Raw genomic sequence first — 21,919 nt, 5'->3', positions numbered from 1 at the left:
TCCGTGAAGTGGAACTGCACTGAGTTCTGACAAAAGCTCTTTGTGTGTTGTGATTCCTGAACAGTGCTGTAAAGAAGCTCTGTGGTCGTTTGTACTTTTGTTGTCCAGCATGATATAAATCAACATGATATAAATTCTAGTACACTTTAGAGATTTTCTGGCCCAGTTGTTGGTTGCACAAATGTTATTAAATGGTACAAGAGGTTGCACAGCACCCCTGTTCCGCCTCTGTTACTACTTTCAATTCAAGCTCTTGTGCAGGGGAGCATTACACTTCGGTGACATCAACATTGAAGGTCAGACGTTACAGGGGTGTGAAAATCTGGCTAGAAGCAGCGCTGTAAAAGTGGCCAAAGGTTTCCAGTCCCTGGAGAAAGTTCCCATAGTAATTATTTTGGAAAAGATCAATCAATAACAGTTTGAAGCAGATTCAATGGAGCCATAAAGAAATACATTGAAGAGCAAGATACCAATTTGAACAGAACACCAAAGATGTCCTGTTTCAGCTTTTGTCACACCTCATGTGTATCCCCCTGTGGCTGAACAAGGATGCTGTGTTAGCAATGAATTTGTAAAAGCACCTCCTGTGTGTCTGCCTGTCTCCAGATTTGATGGATGATACATGAGCTACATATTGAGATATGCAAAACAAAACAGAACCACAACCTCAGTAACTGTGATATATATTTAGTACATATGCAGCCAAACTGAGACCTCCAGGAGTTGTTGTTATATCCTCAAGTTAGCTTTTAAATGTAGTTTAAGTAACAAATGATGAAATAATGTCTGTGACTCAGCGTAAAAATGTGCTTTAGTAGGCTAAGCTGTGCTGAGTAAGGGATAACGTTTGTTTAGCAGGTAGTTATTGGAAACATGGTGGCAAAAAACATTGATTAAAAGATTATTTTTATTGATTTAAAATGATTTAGTGACTCCACGGCAGTTAGCGTTCCATGGCGATGGTTTCTTATCTGCCTGTTGCGGTCGATTTAACATGAAACTGTCCTCATTCAGCTCTCCTTCTTCTCTGAGCTCTGTGGTTCACACACCTTCAAAAATAAATGAAGCAAATGTCACAACTTTGAACCCTGCTGCTATCATCACCACCGCTCATGATTAAAGTTTCTTTGTAGTGACCGGTAACTAAAGGTTGCACTCACAGGCTCCGCTGACGTTCCTAATATTGCTTGGCAGTAACCAATATGAAAATATCTGTGGCCTGCTGATTAAGCGTGCAAACTGAAACTACCATTTTAGCCACATTGTTGTGATACTAAGGGAAGCTAACTGTTTCCCCTCACAATACTGTCTATGGTGTGAACAAACAGAAGCAAATAATCAGTTTGCCTCTGGTGAAACTCATGTAAGTGAAAGTTAATAACCATTGTCAGTATGGAATGGTACTTACAAAAAAAAATGATTCTAAAAGTTTGGAACAAGGAGGGACCGCCCTGCTTTGAGGCCTGGCTTACAGAATTCTCCAGTACCCTATATATGAAGAGAATTAGATATGAGCTGTTGGGCAAAACAACCAGATTCGAACAGATATGGCAGCCCTTCCTTGACTACATCACGGCTCTTAGAGGACCCACATGACACCTCAATGCCTTTGCCTTTTAATCATACAATATAATTGCACAAAAGGATGTCCATAGAAATATGTAATTTAGAGTGCTACACAGATGATGATGAGTGTGCTCTTTGCTTTTGATTGTTTGTTTGCTTTTTTGTTTTGTTTGTTTCATCTTGTTTTTGTTTTTGTTTGTAGAATGTATGTCCTTCTTTGCTAACCTTCTGAATGTTCTATGTCTTCTGAAAAAGCTATAAATAAAGTATTGTTACATTTTTTTTAAAAATAACCATTGTCAAGCATCTTACACAACCGAAAGATCAGTAAGAGAGTCAGGTAATAATTAGCACTGATATGAAATTTCATCTAAAGAACATTCTTTGTTTTACAGACATTCAGTGATAAACTAAAGTAATGAACACATGAACGCTGGCCTGGATGTTAAGTTAAGGCATCCAAGTTATTAGAATTGACCAAACCAGATGGATTCAATACATTTTGCAATGCGTGAGACTTGAGAAAATCAGATTCTTCCTGAAGAGTTCCCTACAGACCTTCCATAAAATCTGGCAACCTTTTTTTACTTCATATAGATACCTTACATATTGAAGCTGAAAACCAATGAACTACTGAGTTGTTGATTCTGTTTTTGTTTTGTTTTTTCCTCTCCTCTGTTATTTCTCCATTTGTTAATACTTTTTGACAATTGATTGTATTTTGTCTCTTGTGGTGTGAATGAGTGTGATTGAATGAGTTGTTTAAGTTGGGTAGTTGTTTATTGTTGTGCATCTAAAATGTCCTTTTCCTTTTTCTCATAAATGGAAAAATTCAATAAAAAATATGGACAAAAAAAGAATTGACCAAACCACCATAAGGACTCTCGATGCTCCAAAAAGTTGTCACGGCAATCCATGTTATAGTTGTCAAGGTATTTCAGCGTGGATCCAAGTGGCAGACCAAATAACAGACAAACATTGCGTTCCCTAGTTATACAATCGAGGCCATTCAACACTGGAATAATAAAACAATGCTCAAACAGAGCCAAGACAATGATTTTATGTGGGAGAGCAACACTTTCAACACTTAAGCTGTGAACAAAAATAAAAGCTAACACTATTCCGAGGAATATGGGTCAACAGATGTATCCAGGAAGTATTGCTTAATAATGTGAGAATTACTGACAGAATGTGGAGCCCTCAGGGAGAAGCAAAAACAGTGTGAGGTGTTTTTATGCTTCTCCATCCATGGGGAGACCTCATACATGATGGACAGACCACACCCTATCACACCACCCACACCATACTAATGTTTCAGACTCAAAAGGAACCATTTCATGAGGTTATCCACATAACCTCATGATGCTATGTGGATATTTCTGTGAATGTTGTCAAAAAAAAAGCTTGTGGGATATTTCAGCACAAAATAAATCAGAGTTTAGCAAATCTATGCACCGTAATACATGTTTTTAGACTTCTATTATGTACTAATACAAAGCTGTTTCACAAACACAAGCTGCTACAAGGCGTATAATTATCTTGCCTGTAGTGAAAATATCAATACAGCCTTGGCCATGAATTTGTTTTCCTCCCAGCCGCTGCTATTCGATGTGGTTATTCGTTCCACTCCCCTGTGCTTATCCACTTTTTTCTTTTCTTTTTTTCTGAAAGCACATTTGTACCCTTCATGGAGCACGAAAAGTGTTGAAGGCTGCAGACAGAGTGTCACAGCCAGGAGCTCATCCTCTGCAGACATACTGGATTTAAAGTCTCTCCCCCCACCACCTCTTCACGCAGAGTTGATGATGACAGAGAGAGAAAGGTGACGCCCTGACGTGTCAGAAGTGATTCGAACTCTCACCATCTGCAGCTTTCTGTTAATTTTAGCTGACGTGAGGAGAGCAGAGGCGCAGATGGCCAGACAGGCAGAGAAACTATGTATGAGTGCAAATTGTTTTCTCACGTTATTTCTGGTGTGTATGTGTGTGTGTGTGTGTGTGTATAGGTGCTCAGCTGGGGCTGTGAGATCACGACATAGTGAAGCTTCCGTGACGACAATGTCAGGCTGACACACAACAACACACAGACACACAAACTGAGGAGGTATAAAGATTGGATTTTCCTGTTATATCTTAAATTGCAAAGTGACTGAAACTGTGTCTGCAATGTGACTAGTTGTTATATTTTCATATTCATTATGTTTAGTCAAGTTCAGGTTACGTAATGATGACCTGTGATTCATGGACTTCATTAGACGGAGACCTTCAGTGTGATGAGCAGGCTGATAAGTTGGTTGTTATGACCATGCTTTTAAATGAATTCAGCATATTTCTCAGAGGCCTCGTGTTCCAGACGAGACATGCATATCCAGTCATCCAGTCTGAAAAAGCGATCTTGAAGATGAAACAGAAACTTTTCAGAGTTCATCGTCTGACCGTTCCTGAGTGTTTGCACAATTTACAATCCATATGTTGTCTTTAATTTGACCGTCCTCCTCTCAAACAGGAGATGATGGATCAAGTTTTTGTAGATTAACAGATGAAAACACTTCCCCGAAACATCTCCTCAAGTAGTTGGTGGACTACTTCTTCTAACACATTATGTATGACTGAAAACACACATGGCCATGCTTTAGAATGCCATACTATGACTTGTTGGACAGTGCCTGCAACAAGAGACACCACCAGACAAACACAGCATGGTTTGATTTAGCAAGTATTACAGTTTGGGTTAAATCAGGTCAACAAGTTACATCAGCTAGGCTACATACATAAATTATGTACGTGACAGATTTGAGTATGCAACACTAAAACCCATCCTCTGAGTCATCCATCAGTCAACAGAGAACTTCCTCCTAGACAGACTTTCTTTCTATTTCAACAGACGAGCTCCTTCGCTTTTATTTGAGTGGCTGTCTGACAATAAATGTATTGTTATGGGCTTCCTGCATAAGCTATGAATACAACCATATTGCTTAATCCAGTTATTTATATAATTTTGAGTTTTGCCAAATCCAAATCTTGCATGGCTTTTTAAAAAATTATGTAAGTGAGCTTATTGCTGTCCTTAAAATGGTAGTGTTAATCCAACATGAGAAGCTATCAGGTAATCATTAAGCTGATAGTAACTACATTTAAAAAGAAAGCACTTACACTTAAAGATATCACAGCTCCACAACCATGACCTCTTAAAACAACTGGCTGCACTAATGATTACTTTGGTTAGTTATACTCAGGACTGGGTCTAGAGGATTTGGTTGCCCCTTCCTAATATCAACAAAACCCCAAACCGTAGAGTTAAGTTACAACATAAATCAAACTAACACATTATCTTTCTTATCACTTACTTTAAATCTCCCTCTCCCATTAAAGTTACTAACCATCAACCTTTCTGGAGTCCCTGAGCTCCCTTGTCTCGTAGGTCGCTGCCATAGACTTCCTGCTGCTGTGGACATGCCAGACCCCAGCTGCGACTACTACTATCTGTCTCATAAGATAAGATAAAGATATACTTTATTTGTACCCCGTTGGGGGAAATTTCTTTTGTCAAATCATCCCTCTCTCTTCATCTCCTCTATCCCTCTTCCCAACCCCAACTCGGTCTCAGCAGATGTCTGTCTAACATGAGTCTGGTCCTGCTCGAGGTTTCTGCCTGTTAAAGGAAGTTTGTCCTTCACTGCAAAAACTCATAAGTAAGCAATTGTTATCGCCGGATTCCTAGAACAAAATGTCTCATTGGACTTAATACAAGCCACATTCACACACCGAGTCCAGATAAATGTCTTATGTCAACATAGTATGACACAAAAACAAGACCTGATGAGTAAAAACAAATCTGGGGTAGGAAAAATATATCTGTTAAGTTTCTTTAATCAAGACATTATTCTTTTTCCTAGAAAATCAACTCTTATTCATGTTCCTTACCCCATTGGCAGATTTTTTCACTCACAACAAGCAAATCAGGTCTTGCTTTTTGCAGTAATATCATGAAAATGTATGTGTATCAGGACTTGTTGGGCAAATGTAGCTTACATTTAGTCTCACAGGATATTTTGCATTGGAAATGAGAACTGTAACTTGCTAAATGCTGCAAAGTGCTCTGCTCATGGTGGTTTAAGATGAGATCAGACTGAGTCCTGTCTGTAAGATGGGACTGGATCTTATCCTGTCTTGATGTTGGGTCTTTGTTAATAACATAACAGAGTACAGTCTAGACCGGCTCTGTTTGTAAAGAGTATTGAGATATCATTTGTTGGGAGTTGGCGCTCTATAAATAGAGACCGAGACACACAAAGGTGTTGAAAGTTACAGAATGAATAAGGAGAACCTGGAACACTTTAAGGTACTGAATGTGTTGTGGTTGAGCATTTAATTTACAGTGTAAGATCATCTGTTTAGTGATTGTCTGTTTGCACGTCCCACAAACACACACTCCCTCCCCTCTGTGGTCTAAGCTGCACACAGGGGGCATCAGGTGGTGTGTGACGGCACATGTATATTGTTCTCTCTCTCTCTTCCTCCCTGTCTCTTTCCCTCTTCTTCTCTCGCTACCTCAGACATAATTCCCTGTGCACATCTTCTCTGTGCAGCGTCTTCAGTCCAGATCATTCAGTGTGATAAAGAATGTTATTAATGCCTTGTTGGCTGACGGGTAAATGAATATGAGACTTAAAGGATGCTTTCAGAACACCTGGGGACCGGCAGCAGGGTTTCAAGACTAATGGCTTTCTTTACAGTGCACTCTCCAGGAGCGAATGAGAAAAAGTGAATCACGCCTGGTTTATAAATATAAATTGAAAGACTATCAGGTGTCCTTGCTCTTCATTTCATCAGCAGCATCTCAGATTAAAAGGTTTTAAAGTTGCGGTGGGTGCAGACGCAGTGAAATGGATCAACCTGTGCTTAAAATATCGTCAGGAAACTCACACTGCACGGTTTTAGCTGGAGAATAGATTTAAGGGTGATTAACAAAAAGCACCAATCTTCATTTCTGTCGCACTGTATGTGTCTTTTATAAATAGTCTGTAATTAAAAGGTGAATTCATCAGCATTGAGATTACAGATTAAATACATCTCATGTTTCTTTGAAAGTAATTTAAGACTTCATATGAGAAAGCTTTGCCTACTCAACTATGACTCAGCAACTCGGGCTGAAAACTCGGGACCAGCAGGCAAGCAACCCCTTCAGATATGAGATGGAATCCCATCTTTTTGGAATAACAGCTTTCTGTTTGTGTTTTGTCTTAGTAGATGACTCAATTTATCACTTATTTACCAGAACACAGGCTGCCATGTTGCTGTTTCTTCCATCAAACAACCCAAAACATGATTCATTTACCATCGTAACAACAGAGAAGAGTAGAAACCACCAGTTTTGCACTTTGTCAAGAAAATAACAGATAAATCTTGTTGTTGTTTTTTCTTTACAGAACTGCACCTGCCGACCTGATCTGAGCTAGACTCTTCTCCTCTGTGGTCCCTCAGTGGTGGATCTGTGGAGTCCTATCCAACGTTAAAGAAAGAGCTAAATACCCACTTTGTTATGAACGCCTCTGCGCTAAATGATCTTGGGTGATGTCGAGGACGTTGATCAAGATAATCACGATGACGATACTAATATTGTAAATGTTGATGATAATATAAAAAGTATCTCCTAGACACCCTGTGTGCCTCTGTCAGCATCTGTGTCAGATCGGACTTGAACCTGTTTTGTGGTATCTACTCATGTTGCTCCCTCGTGTCTTGAGCTTTACTTGTGTTAGAGGGGAGGCATCTCATCTTGGCTCCGCCTCCCCTGTCTTCTTCTAATATCTACCTGCAGACTCTTCTTGTTATGTGTTGGGTGCTGTTAGGTGCTAGGTGCTAGAGTAGGTAGTATCAGTGTTGTCACTACCTGGAGCTTGCATGTACGGAGCCTGGGTCCTTTGAACGTGGCAGAACTGTATTGGTTCTTGGTTGGGTTATTAAATTGGGGTGTTCTGCTCGTGGATATGATTGACAGTGGGGGTCGCTCTGGGATGCCAGAGTTAAGTGTTTAGCCTCTCCGAGATGTAGTGGGTCTAACTAAGCGAACTATCAGTGAAGGGAGGAACCCACTTGATAACCCCAGTGATGTGCTGGCTCTCGCTGCCCATCTGTCCTTTCTATCTCAGGCTTTGGGGGACATCAGGAGCCATGTTGTAGGCTACTAACTTTATCAGTAGAGGGCATAGTGGGATGGGTTTCTTCACTGAGCACTCATCCTTTCTTTCAGCACAAGTACCTCGCTTTGACAAAAGTGTCTGATAAATGAAATTGGCGTTTACAAATTAAAGAAGAGTGAAAAAGTAGCTGTAAAATAGCAGAATGGTGAATCGTTTCCTGTAAGTGATGTTGATTAACCGATTGGTCATCTAAACATTCATCCTTGCAGCCGAGGTGAGGGGCGACTGTTGGTAGTCAAAAGTTTTGATTATTCAGCGCTGAATCATAGAGTCACAGTGATGGATAACATTTGTTCATGGTCACACTCTACAGCAACATATAAATTGGTAATTTCATCGTATTGTGAGCATGAGAGATATTCCTCTTTTATGTCCTTCTTCAGTACAGAGACTTGACCCTGCAGGGCCTTCATGTGAACACGTGGAACAGCAACTAAACAGGCACCATGTGGCAAAGCACACAGTGTCAGCTGTTGATGACTGATGCTGTAATTCTTTGACATGTTGTCCTCGGGGGGGACGGGGTCATAAATTACTTTTAATGTGAAGAAAACAACTCTGAGGAAATATTGACTGTGGACATTAACGGTGTCAGTCAGGTTCAAACAGCCGAGCGCTGCATTATTTTCATCACCCTGGCCGGTGGCACCGCCGCTCTAAACCCTCCTCTGGTACAAATTGATGATGTTTTGGGGAATAAACGCCCGAGCAGTAAACAACAACATTCCAGGAACATTTGATGATGTTGAGCAGCGGAAGCAGCACCAGAGGGGAAACATTTCTCAGAAGTGAAAAAAACAAACAAAAAAAAATGTCGGGACCGTCTGACTCAGGGTTTCAGCGAGGGGCTGAGCGTCAGTCAGCTCCACTGCAGGCCATAAAACAGGAAGTCATTGCCTTATATGGCCGTCACAAGCTATTGTGTCTGTAGCTACATGCTCTGCCTGTGCTATGTCTCCATGGCAACCAAGACGAGTCAGTCTTATTCTGCCCTATCTGTCTCAGACTCTTGCTTTCTCTCGCACTCACTCACACACACACACACACACACACACACACACACACACACACACACGAGTATACACCTTCATACCAGACAGAGATCAGATAGCATATGACTCACTCTTATAACCTTTTTCCAAAAAGTTTGCACGCCATCAGCATCCAGAACTTTCTCTGTTCATCCACACACACACACACACACCACACACCACACACCACACACACACCCTGCTCTTCTCTCCCCTCTGCCTCACCCTTTCTTTCACAGATACATAACTTTAACATCTGTTGTGTTTTATTCTGCAATGCTTCACAGCCGAGAGCTTGAAAAATACATCACAACCCCCTCCAAAAATATCTATGCATGCTTTTATTCTCCAGCAGCAGGTGAACCTACTTCTGTCTTAAGAGTTTCTGTATGTTGCATCAGCAATGATCGGACCATTCCCTCAACTGAACAGGTCTCTCTGTACACCTAACTCAAGTGTGCTGTTGCATGAATACAGTTGTTTTACACACAGCTCAAACTCAAGCTGTGCAACCAGATAAATAATGACGTGATGTTTGTTAAAGCTGCAAACTAAACACTAAGACTTCAGCAGCCATGAGCCAGACTGAGTGTGTCTGCCACACCAAACACACACACACACACACGGACACAGACACACCTGGTGCAGCAATGGAAGCCGTATCCACTTGATAGAATTAAAACTCTTTTATATTTTGTGCTTTTCGGTCGCCTCATAACAGGTTTTTGTTTTGTGCCGGTCATAAAAGCATCATTATCAGACACAAACAATGCAGCAGGTACCTGCACAAGCTCCATTACGTTTCATTAGTATGTCAGGTGAAGAACGGCTTGTGGGGAGCTGCAGGATTGAGTCACCAACCGTCTTCTTGTTTTCTTCACATCTTCACTCCCTCTCTCTCTCTCTTTCTCTCTCTCTCTCTTTTTTTTACCTCTCTCATCTCTGTTTGCCTTTTTATCAACTCCCTTATGAAATCATCCTCATTTGAATTCATATTCTGTGTGCAACAAGACACACACACACACACAGTCACACACAGAGTAAACACTGCCAGACATTCTGCAGAGCTCAGATTGCATGCAGCGTGTATTCATACTGTTTCCATTCGCTGCGACACTGATTAAGTAATGAGCGAGAAAAATACTAAGCAATCACAGGAAGCATCAGGACACAAACAACCTCTCAACTTTGTCTGTCGGGTTCTTTTCATGCACAAAGAAGACACACTCAGGCATCTCTAAAGGACAATGACACCACGTCAGGTTGCATTCAAAGAAAAGAACGACATAAAATCTGATTTGTCTGTCTTACCAGATGCAGGTGACTTGCTGCGTCCTGATTGGATGACAGTCCGGGGGGAGCTTCGGCTCAGGGAGCCAGACATCTTTCCGTAATTTACTGACCGCACCGTACGGCACTCTGCAAGCACAAAGATAACGTAGAGCCATATTCAAGAACTATGTACAAGGAGAAGAGTCCTCAAGAGTCTCGTACAACTTAGTGGCTTCTGAAGATGCTCCCATGCTGATACCATTTCCAGTACTCAGACATAAGTAAGGCCTTTACCTATTAGCCTTCAATACCAGTGGGATTTTTAAAAAGTATTGCATGTGGATTAGAGCTGATTGCAGACACTGAACTAGCTTTGACAAACATTTCAACCAGTTGATTTTGTTGGGGGCTAGTTTATATAACCTTTGCATTGACCGACACACTTACAGATACTGTATTTTAGGCAGTATCGCAGGCTGACACAAGTAGGGGAGAACAGGGTTGGTTGTCACACGGGTTGGTTGGCACACTCGTTATATCTCGCCACCAGGGGGCACTGTCTCTCAAATTGGGATATGGACATTTCCAGAATTAGGATCGGAGCTCACCTACATAGTCTTCTCTGGAGTTAGACAGCTGAACTTGAGGTGAGAGGACTTTTTGTGTTTTTCATGTCAAATTGTAAATATTCAGCTCCTCAGTATTTTTCTTCTAGGCTTTTAAACGATGGGTTTATAACAACACAAGTGTTACCATTACAAAGTGTGAGGGGAAAGCTATAGTTTAGATTTCTATTAGCTAGCTAAGTAGTTGTTAGATGGTTGTTAGCCTTGATGCTAGCAAAAAATTCCAGTTGGGGTTGGTCGTCACATTCTCTTTGGGGTTGGTTGTCACTTGTAACAACCAACCCCTATGTTGGCAAAATCATGCATGGTGAAATGAGTTTGAGTGTGCAGACCCTACATTTGCCATCACTGTAACTCAGACAGTGACTGCATGTAGCCTAATTGAGTCGGCCGTTATTGTTCGGCCTATTTGTTTTGTTCTGTATGTTGTTATATAGGCTGGCCTAAAGATGGGTTTCCTGTTCATGTTCCTTGCTCATTTTATGTTAAAATGCATTAAGATATGTAGGCCTATCCATGTCAGTGCAATTAAACTTTCAAATGTAGTTCTGCCTTCTTGCCTTTTTAAAAATATTTTTCCCATTGAAATACCATTGTGACAACCAACCCCATAGTGTGTGACAACCAACCCCATAGTGTGTGACAACCAACCCCATAGTGTGTGACATCAAACCCCATAGTGTGTGACAACCAACCCCATAGTGTGTGACATCAAACCCCATAGTGTGTGACAACCAACCCCATAGTGTGTGACATCAAACCCCATAGTGTGTGGCAACCAACCCCAGAGTGTGTGACAACCAACCCCATAGTGTGTGACAACCAACCCCAGAGTGTGTGACATCAAACCCCATAGTGTGTGACATCAAACCCCATAGTGTGTGACATCAAACCCCATAGTGTGTGACAACCAACCCCATAGTGTGTGACAACCAACCCCATAGTGTGTGACAACCAACCCCATAGTGTGTGACATCAAACCCCATAGTGTGTGACAACCAACCCCATAGTGTGTGACAACCAACCCCATAGTGTGTGACAACCAACCCCATAGTGTGTGACATCAAACCCCATAGTGTGTGACAACCAACCCTGTGATGGGGTTGGTTGTCACAATGTGTCAGAGTGTCTTTGATAGTTAATTGCCTCTTTGTTACAATGAGTTGGAAAATGAGAGGGATACACATTTCAAGCCAACACCTTAAGCTTCAATTTAATGTAGGAATGACAATTGAAAGATGTTTTGATGATGGGCAATCATCAAAACAGTAAAAAGTGTGACAACCAACCCCATTCTCCCTTACTGATACTGATATTGATACCGTTACTGGTACCCATACTGATACACACACCGACATAATTAAAAAATAAAATGATATTCAACTATTCATGCACTTCTCTGCAGATTTTTCTTTGTAATTTGATTGATTCTGACCTTCAGTCTTTGCAGGAAACCACCACAGCGCTTATGTAAGAACACAACTGTAATTGGTTTTACATTCAGGTCCTCTGCAAAAATACGAGTTCTGACCTTCACAGCCTGCTTTCCAAACGCAATTATTGCAGTGTTTCAGGAATGACAGCTATGACTCACGGAGGTCTGGTCTTTCACACATACACACACAGTCCTGGTAAATGAGCCATGTGATGGTGCTCTCACACACACACACACACACACACACACACACACACACACACTCCTTGCCTCATTCTTCCCAAAAACTTTGCTCCTCTTCTGTTCATTAACCCAACCCCATTAAAGCTCATTACCATTATAGACCAGCAGGAGAAGGAAATTACACCCGGGCTGCCATGTGTGGGTGCCGTTGCCTGCAAATGTGAGTGTTTGAGAGTGTGTGTGTGTGTGTGTGTGTGTGTTCTCTGCTTGTGTGGTAGGCGTTGTGGCCCGGTGATTAATGTACAGAGTAGAGTGTTAACATGATGACAGTATGTCACAGTGAGGCAGAGGCGTTAATTATAGTGATGCTAAGGGGAGGCTAAGTTGTCTGCAGCTCAGACCGTCTCTCTGCCTCATTGTTTGTCTGTTTGGTTTGTCGCTCTGCTCGGCCATCTGTCCATCTCTGCCTTTTGCCCTCTGACTTCTGCACTCTGTCTCTCAGGGCTCAGAGAAGTGTCAAACTGTGATCTCCGTCTTTGTGTTTGGACTTAGTGACTAAATGTGGGGAGAAAAGTCAGTGCACACATCATTAGGGAACAATGGAAGTTCCCACAAAGCTAAGTGGGAGAAAGACTTGAGAAAGACTGAGTTGGTTTGCCTTTCTTTTGGGGACAAGAGGAATGTCAACGTAGTGAATAAACATGTAGATTAAGTAAACTTAAATATCTCATCTGTTACCATTGTATCTGCCTAGGTCAAACAAATACTCCCATGATGCCACACAACTTCATTACAATATGAAACCAGGTCTTTTTGCATTGTTTTGTCTGAGAGACCCTGAGCAGCAGTTACTATTGTGTGCTCAATCCATAGGTTTTAGGCTGGGCTTAATAAAGCAGGGTCTGGGATTAACAGGTAGAACTAATGTTAAGGGAAGCTGAAAGTTCACACACTCTCCTCAAACAAAACTAAGAGTTAATTCAAGACATACAAATAAGGATAGGTGGTATCAGACAAACATGGAGACAAGCCAGAGCTGATTGTCCAATACAATGATTGTGGTCAAAATGCGATTGCTGCATCAGTCATTTTCAGATGGTAATATCAATTGCACTCCAAGAAGTATTGACCAATCACATCACTCTGTAGGGACAGCAAGAACCGTCAATCTGCTCTAATAACATCCCCATTCCCATTGGTGGTAATCTGACTATTCATTTGTGTAAACAGATATCTGCATGCTAGTGCAGCAAATTCCAACTTGAACAGTGAATCTGCTGAAAGCATTGAGCCAATGAGCACTTCTTGAAATGTCTGGAATAAATCAGAAATGATTGATCTAACTTCTCTTAAAAAAATAAGCATTTTAAAAGATGTTTTCTTCTCTTAATGAGGACAGATGCTTGATGAAGCATGAACTTGCACCATTAAGTTATTTCAGCTAACTGAAGACCAGTTAATTGCAAGTAAATCACAAATTAATAACAAAATAAATCACTTTCTTTTTCGGGTTCATTCCACTAAAGTTTGAAAGCCTCTGTTTCACTATTTACAGTGAAACTGAGACTCCCCAGAAACAGATGAACAGGCTCTATCAAGGGAATGTACTGAAGTCTTCCCCAAGTTGGCAGCTGGAATGTATGTGTGGACTGTAAAAACAATGTAGCACACGGAAAAGGAAGCTATGGGTATAAGTTGCTTAGCGCTAACTGCTGTCTACTCTGGAAATACAGAAAAGTTGGCAACTCTTCAAAGAGACATAAGATATTACCAGACAACTAATTTGCTGATGCCGAGTAGCAAAAGCATTGAGCAAATGAATGTTTACATTCTCAAATTTCTGGAATTAATCAGAAATGATTGATCTCACATCTTTTAAAAACGGCATTTTAAAAGATGTTTTCTTCTGTTAATGAGGACAGATGCTTAATGACACATGAACATGCACTATTGAGTTCTTTCAGCGAACTGAAGACCAGTTAATTGCAAGTAAATCACAAATTAATCACAAAAGAAAGCCCTTTCTTTTTCAGGTTCATACCACTTCGGGTAAGCCAAAGAGGAGCTTCTGTTTCACCATTTACAGTGAAACTGAGACTCACCAGAAACGGCGCTATCCAAGGGAATGTACTGAACTCTTTTCCAAGTTGCCAGCTGGATTGTATATGTAGCACATAGAAAGGGAAGCTAAGGGTGTAAGTTGCTAGCTGCTAACTACTAACCGCTGACTACTCTGGAAATACAGAAAAGTTAGCAGCTGTTCCCAGCGTCGTGAGTTATTACCAGACAACAGCTGATGAGAAATGATCAGATGGAATCTTACTCTATTGTGAAAGTTCTGCAGTTTTAAAAGCTCATTTCACCAAAAGTACACTCTGTTTTATTAAAACAGCATTCTCCACAGCGCATTGTTATAATCTTTGATATTTTGTGTTCTGAAATAAGTTGAGCGGGTTCATATCTGATGTCTCCAGCTGTATTACACCGCCTCACTACTCCAGACATCTCTGTTTTTCATCAAAATCTCAGTCTAAATCAAACACTGACAAACATCTGTGCTCGACTGATAATAAAGTTTATGTAACACACAGCCGGGGACCGAATAAGTTGAGCTTACAGAAACTTTGATGTGCTCCTCTTCTTACCTTTAGCTGGCTATATCATGACAAACAACTCACAGAGACAACTGTCAGTAAGTAATGAAAATGCAGATGCCCTGTAAACAACATCGGCACATGCCTTGAAGGATGTAGGACGTGTCTTTGTGGTTTTTAGGTTACCACAAAGAAAGTGTCTTATGAAAGCTGTCTGTTAGATTTTGAAAATGAAAGGAACCAGTGGGGGGAAGAGAAGGAGGAAAGACGCATGGAGGGATAAAAGGAGGTTGAGCTCAGGTGGGATGGGTATTATTTAATGGATAATGGGATACAGGGGATACAGGAGGGGACAAATAAATGAAATAAACAGTTGAACAAAGAGCCAGTGCACACTCATCATGTACTTGCGGGAGACAGGAAGGGAGATGAGAGCGCGAGAATACAAATGAGCACTAAATGGCAGAAGTGCTCAGACAGAGACACAGAAGGGGGAGCGAAACACAGACGGGTGACTCGAGGACACGGTGTATCCTCGACAGACCGCAGTGGAGAGACAGGCGGAGAAGAGAAGGAGGAACAATGGTACAGCAGGTTAGAGGATGGCTTAAGTGCAGCGGACGCTTTTTAATCCAAAAGGATCAGAGGAGTGGCAGCAGACAATGGAGCGTAATGAACCGAACAGCCCACATAGTCCTCTGCCACCTGAACCACAGAGATGTGTCATACAGGCAGGAGACGGGCTGTGTGAGTGAAAAAGGCATGATGTAATGAGGGGAAGGCAAAGAAAAATACATAACGCAGGGAACACAACATTGATTTTTTACTACTCCACAAAAAGAATATGGAAGACAACACATACTGTACTGCACTGTGATACAGTCATATCCCTTTTTATACACGCATCCCTTAGTCATATATAAATAAATAACAGAAGCTTTAATCACAATTGTTTATGTTTTGTATCTTAAATACCTGACTTTTTTATTATTATGTATAAATATAAGCTGTGTCAAAAGGTGAATAGCTACCCAAAAGTGAAGCCAAAATATATGAACTGGCTTCAGAATATGCTACAAACCCCGCTTCCTCCATATCAACAGATGGGACATGGGTCCATCTATAAAATCAGATGATACGTCACATAGGTCTCTCTCAAACACGTTTTTTTTCATCATACTTTTTTCTTATCGTGTCAAATCATATCTTAATAATAATTTCTCAGAGAAATTTAGTTTCATTTTATTATTTGATGCTTTAAAAAGGAGGAGAAACACCATGCTAATGGATTTACATCTTGTAGTGCCTCAAGACTCAACAAACACTACCAGAGGCAATGGATCTTCCCTAAACATGAGTGCCCACCTCAAACTGACTCACTGACTCAAACCAACCTGAAGGGTCTTAGTGGTTCAAGCAGGAATTTAAATGTATGTTTTGGCAAGCAGAAAGGGTGCAAGGTCAATTCTGTCGCCACGCCAGCCGTTCCCTACTGCACAGACTCCAAAATGTCACCAGCACAAGGTGTCAGTGCTGGTCCCAGGAGTATTTTGCTTCACTTTTTCACAACAAGAGAATGAGGACAAGCGTCTTTGTTCTTTTATATACAGTCAGTCATATGGATCAATCAGTGTTAACGAGTAAGCTGATTATGTGAAAGTCAATGGGATCAAGTAGAAGCTTCCCAGAGAGGAGTTTGAGTTGATGTGGGTTGAAAATGGAGTATTTGAAGACAAGTATTCTTACAAACACATTCAATTCACGACACATAGTGGAAAAATTAAACAAAATTCGATCTTGTATGATTCTGTCAATGACAAGGTGTGTGAAAGATTGAATCATTCTCAGGAGGAAATCTCTGTCTGGTAAACATAGACATTGAAGGCATTCAATACACTTAAATGCACGGCAACTAACATCTAGTCCTTCTCTATTCTAACAGCAGAATAACATATCAGAAACCCCATTTCATGTGGTTGCAATACATAGAAGTATTCCTCAATCATAGTAGAGAACTCACAAAAAAAGAGCTTTCAGACAATCAGAAAAAATGTAGCTAGGGGCAGAAAGTGAGGAAAGTAAGGAAAAGAAGAACAAGGGAAGGGATCAGTGAACAGTCAAATGTGAAATGTCAGCATTGAAATGTCAGAGGAAGAGTTATTGGCCTCACCACTCTCATCTAACATCAAGTCATCCTGGTAGCGGAACTTCTCTGGTCCACATGCCACGAAAATGTCTTCATCGCCAAAGAAGTCCTGCAGACATGAAACCTGGAAAGACAGGGAGAAGAAGTCGGTCATTAATTCCTCTTTATTTCATATAACTCAAGAGAAAAAAAGAACCATTACTCTTACTCTTTTTTAGGCTTGCTTAATACTTACACAGATTGCAGCTGCCAAGAGCGATGGCAGGTTTTAACTATGAGGAGCTAATTCCCTTGTTCAAGGTCACCTCAGCTCTTTGTAAAGGCGAAAGAGAAAGGGCCTAACTGCAGCTATTACCCAGCTGCTTTACAGATTTTCATACGACAACTGTCTCATCAGCCTCTGATTCCTCATATGCATAAAAACTTGATCAAATCGACTCCCTAGCTGTGCTTAAGCAAAAAAAAAAAAGCACTTGTACTGAGGACCTAGAGGCATATAAAAGATGCCGTGCGTGCTTGTGTTTTGTTTCCATGCGTATACCTTGTCTTGTCCCTGAGCCGCAGAGCTGCGTTGTTCTGCACTTAATCAGTCTTTCGGTAACTATTATGAGACCTTGCCAACTCACGAATTTGCTGACGCAATGCAGCACGTGCATCGGACATCAAGAGGATTGAGTGGGGGGTCTGTTCCCTGAAGCATCTAATGAATGGTAATGAGCAACTAACTCAAGTAAGAAGCTAAGAAAACAGAGGGAGAGGGAGTTTATGAGCTACAGAGTGATTCAGAAAGTGCTGCGAGATAGAGATGTAGAAATTTTGAGTCTCTACAGAATGTAGATTGTTTTGTCTTAATTAGCAGTCCTAATTAAAACATGGTTCACAATCTTAAACCTAAGCTGCTAACATGTTCATTTTGTCTGCAACAAGACAGATGTTATTTGGTTTTTCAATCTGTGTACTTTCGCTGCCGGGAAAATATCTCTACAATGGGGTGCTTATTATGACAACCAGGCAAAGAAACAAACTGCTGTTCATTATTTTCTACTTGAGTCAGTCGACAGCTCTTATCATATCAGATCTAAACTCTGCGTGATTTACTCAAACAACTTTAATTACACCCCACAGGCCAACCATCACATTTCAATCCCAAGCCATCAATATTCCAAATTATATTTCCCGATAGGCAACGCTACAGTCACAAAGGCAGTTTACGGGAAGACTGCAGTTCATTCATCTGCTATGACAAATCTCACACCAAAAACCTATTAGGAGCCATTAAAATTTAGGCGGCTTGTGTATCTGGCACCGCCTGCAGTTAACACATAAATATAAAGCTACCCTTATTGCATTTTCATGGCAATTAACATCCAAGAATCCATTTAGATTCCTATTAGCTGACGATCAACGCCCCAAAAAGAAAGTTACAGCTGATGTAACAGCATTATGAACAGAATACCCAACAAACAGCAAAGAGGCCATTCGTTCCATGTATGTCTGTGTCTATGTCCTCTTTACCCCCCACAGACCCTGAAGGAACCCACAGGGAGACACAAAACAAGTTTAATCTAAGACACAATCTCTCCACGGACTGTGGATCGCTTTCATTTAACTTTTCATTTTAAGGCTCAGTGTGCGTCTGTGCGTCTGTGCGAGTGTGTGTCTGCCACACATCACATGAAAACACACATCTCCGTGTTCATGGATCATTGTCAGTGTGTCTGCGAGGAAGCAATATTATTAAGGTTTCATAACAGAGTGCATATTGCTCTGTTCCCTGATCTCCCCTGATAGTGTGTTGGTGATTATTTCAGGGCCAAGCAGCTCTGCTTCCTAACAAGACGGCTGTGGTACAGATGCGGGTGTTGTTAACATTTCCCCAGTGTGCCCGCGCTGATGGAAAGCTTTGGCCACTTCTACGTCTAGTTAGTGCGTTTTTTTTTCTCCTGAATTTAAGTTTATTTCCATCTTTATATCAGTTTTGTTTTCCTTGTTGTTTCATTGTTACATAAGCTATTGTGTCTGCTGAGGGCTTTAACTTTACTCCTGAGGGGCTGCTAGCTTGTGATTAAAATGGTTATTAGCTGCTTTTGGCTGTGCTGTAATCTCCTGCCACACAGTCACAGATAGAATCTCTTGTAGTACCCTAAGCATATCATAAAGTCACATTGGGCTCTATAAATAGGTTATAATTACCTTGTTCATAAGAAAACTGAATTAAAACATCAATGGATTATCATTATGTGCATTAGCTGTAATGAATTGTGCTGATAAACTAGTTGCTTTGTTGTTTCAGCATGAGGGCAATCACAGGCTAGCTTGTTTGATACTAGCTAGCCGGTATGATAGCTGATACTATGCAACCTTGCTAAGCCAGGAGTATAAAAGCTGTTACATACTACAGAAAGTAGTCCTACTTCTACTTAACTTAAGTGAAGTACATGGCATATTAAAACTAACTTTATCCAAGCTTCTGTGAATTTTTTTTACAAAACAGTCACATTATCTTTGCTGACTCATCACAACTCGGGTTGCCAACTGTCCCTATTAGCCAGGACACCCTGTATATTAGGCTAAATTGGACCTCAATTGTCCCGTATATTGACTATTAACTCTTGTAAATACAGCAGACTGCACTCTACAGATACTAAAACAGATAAAACGGCAGTGGCAGATCATGTGCCAATCACACCGCCTGTCATCCAATCACAGGCCCCCTCACACACATCAGTTGTATACAGTGCAAATGCGCCAAGTCCTGCAAAAACTCTGGCTGTGCAAAAGGACAAAAAACTGCTTGAGTCAGTCAAGAGCAGCAAAAAGTATCCATGGAAAAAGTACATTTGGTGAGTCATACTCCTCTTTTGCATTTAATTTTTCTTTTGCCTGTTTTTTTATGTAAAAAAGCCAAATTGTGGTTTCTTCAAGGTTTATTTATATGAGGTTACATAATGATACAGTAAGGATTAAAGGGAATATACACACTTTCTGCATTTCCAGTTGAATCAGAATATGAATATACGCTGAATTCACACATCATGCTCACACCACCATGGCACCTGTCCCTTATTCAGTAGTGAGAAAGTTGGCAACCCTAATCACAGCAGAGACATCATGATGAGGAATCATGAGACTTTCTAACTTTAGCTGTTTTTACGCATTCAAAAAGAGGGTTTTGGGTAACTGCTATTCTCTCTCTTTTTTCTTTTAAGTTTTGAATTTTAGATTAATTTCTTAAAAGGTTCTGAAAGCTCTACCCCACAACTTTGAATACTAGCCTACACTGCTTGACTAAACTCTTGTCACATAAGGATATAGTGGAAAAAGGGCAGAAGGTTGGTTTTTCTGATGAATCATCGCCTGAACTGCATCCTGATCACCGCAAATACTGCAGAAGACCTGTTTGAACCTGGACCATGGACCCAAGATTCACCCTGAAAACAGTCAAGTTTGGTGGAGGAAAAATCATGGTTTGGGGCTACATCCAGTATGGGGGTGTGTGAGAGATCTGCAGAGTGGATGGCAACATCAACAGCCTGAAATATCAAGAAATGATTGCTGCACATTACATTCCAAACCACAAGAGAGGGCAAATTCTGCAGCAGGATGGTGCTCCTTCTCATACTTCAGCCTCTACATCGAAGTTCCTGAAAGCGAAGAAGGTCAAGGTGCTCCAGGATTGATCTGCATAGTCACCAGACATGAACATTATTGAGCACGTCTGGGGTAAGATGAAGGAGGAGGTTTGAAGATGAAATCTAAGAATCTTGATGAACTCTGGGAGTCCTCCAAGAATGCTTTCTTTGCTATTCCAGAGGACTTTGTTGATATTGCAAAGACAGATGGATGCAGTCCTCCAAGCTCATGGGAGTCATACAAGATTATTTTTTCCAAGGCACCATGACTTTATGTTCTGATGTTATTGGAGCATGTTTGTGTATTCAAAGTAAAGTATATGTTTAATTTCTACATTATTTTTCTATGCAACAAGACTTTTGTCCAAGCAAAATCTGACCTTTCTGTTATAATTAAATGAAAAAACTCAATGAATGATAAAAAAAACAACTTTATTTTGGTATAATAAAAATAATTTAGTGTGCTTTGACTTTCATATGAGCCATTTCTGATTCCAATTAATCAACTACAAGTAAAGTTGTTATTTGTTGTTCCTACAGCTTGGATAAGTGGCAAGACTTATATCAGGGACTGTATTTGCGATTCACTCTATCATTAGCCATCCATTTTCCTCTGACATCATTCTGAGGTTGGAAAGCTAAGTTAACGTGGTGCTATCATGTTGTTTGTTAGTCCTATTGAGTATGAAACAAACCAGATGGGCACTGAAACATATTTGATTATCATCAAGCAACTGCTAATGTTAGCATCAGACTACTTCCAGCCTAGTATGTCCATAAGCTAAGAGTTCATAATTCTCCTATCGTATTACAGTGAAACAATAGCATTAGTATTCAGCTTCATACTCTGTAAACAGAAGAATCAGCAAGGACGAAGCTGTTTTCTAACATTAGCTCACGTCTGATTTGTTACTTGAAACATTTCCCAACGGCACAGAATATGGATATTCACTGTCAACTATCTTTAAGTAGCTGAATAATCTTGAAGCAGATTGAAGATAATGATGCATCAGGTTTCTTATATTCATGATTTATTTTTTGCACAATTACGAATTCCACCAGGAACAAAACAGTACGACATTATAACAGCGTTTGAGCCTCCCACACTGAGCGTGAAATCTAGAAGGCAATACCACAGTGTTATATGGTTTGATATTACTATTGCCACAATACATCTATTATTCCTGTTGTTTATGTGTGTTGTACTTTTTCTTTGTTTTGTTCTATACTCT

The 21,919-nt window shown here is 40.6% G+C and overlaps 1 protein-coding gene across 2 annotated transcripts in view; it reads right to left on the bottom strand.

The window, feature by feature from the left end:
• dclk1a (doublecortin-like kinase 1a) overlaps window positions 1-21,919 on the bottom strand; it is a 66,275-nt gene that overhangs the window by 24,591 nt on the left and 19,765 nt on the right. For both annotated transcript variants that reach the window (XM_034683833.1, XM_034683832.1), the window contains exons 4-5: window positions 17,080-17,179; window positions 10,111-10,218 (exon numbers count right to left, since the gene is read on the bottom strand). In XM_034683833.1, coding sequence (XP_034539724.1) covers window positions 10,111-10,218; window positions 17,080-17,179 — 208 coding nt within the window. The remainder of the gene's footprint in view (window positions 1-10,110; window positions 10,219-17,079; window positions 17,180-21,919) is intronic.

The sequence above is a fragment of the Notolabrus celidotus genome, chromosome 5 (genome assembly GCF_009762535.1).
Source record: "Notolabrus celidotus isolate fNotCel1 chromosome 5, fNotCel1.pri, whole genome shotgun sequence".
NCBI lineage: Eukaryota > Metazoa > Chordata > Actinopteri > Labriformes > Labridae > Notolabrus > Notolabrus celidotus.
The sequence above is the reverse complement of the archived record's forward strand: the minus strand, read 5'-3'. Positions and strand labels throughout refer to the sequence as shown.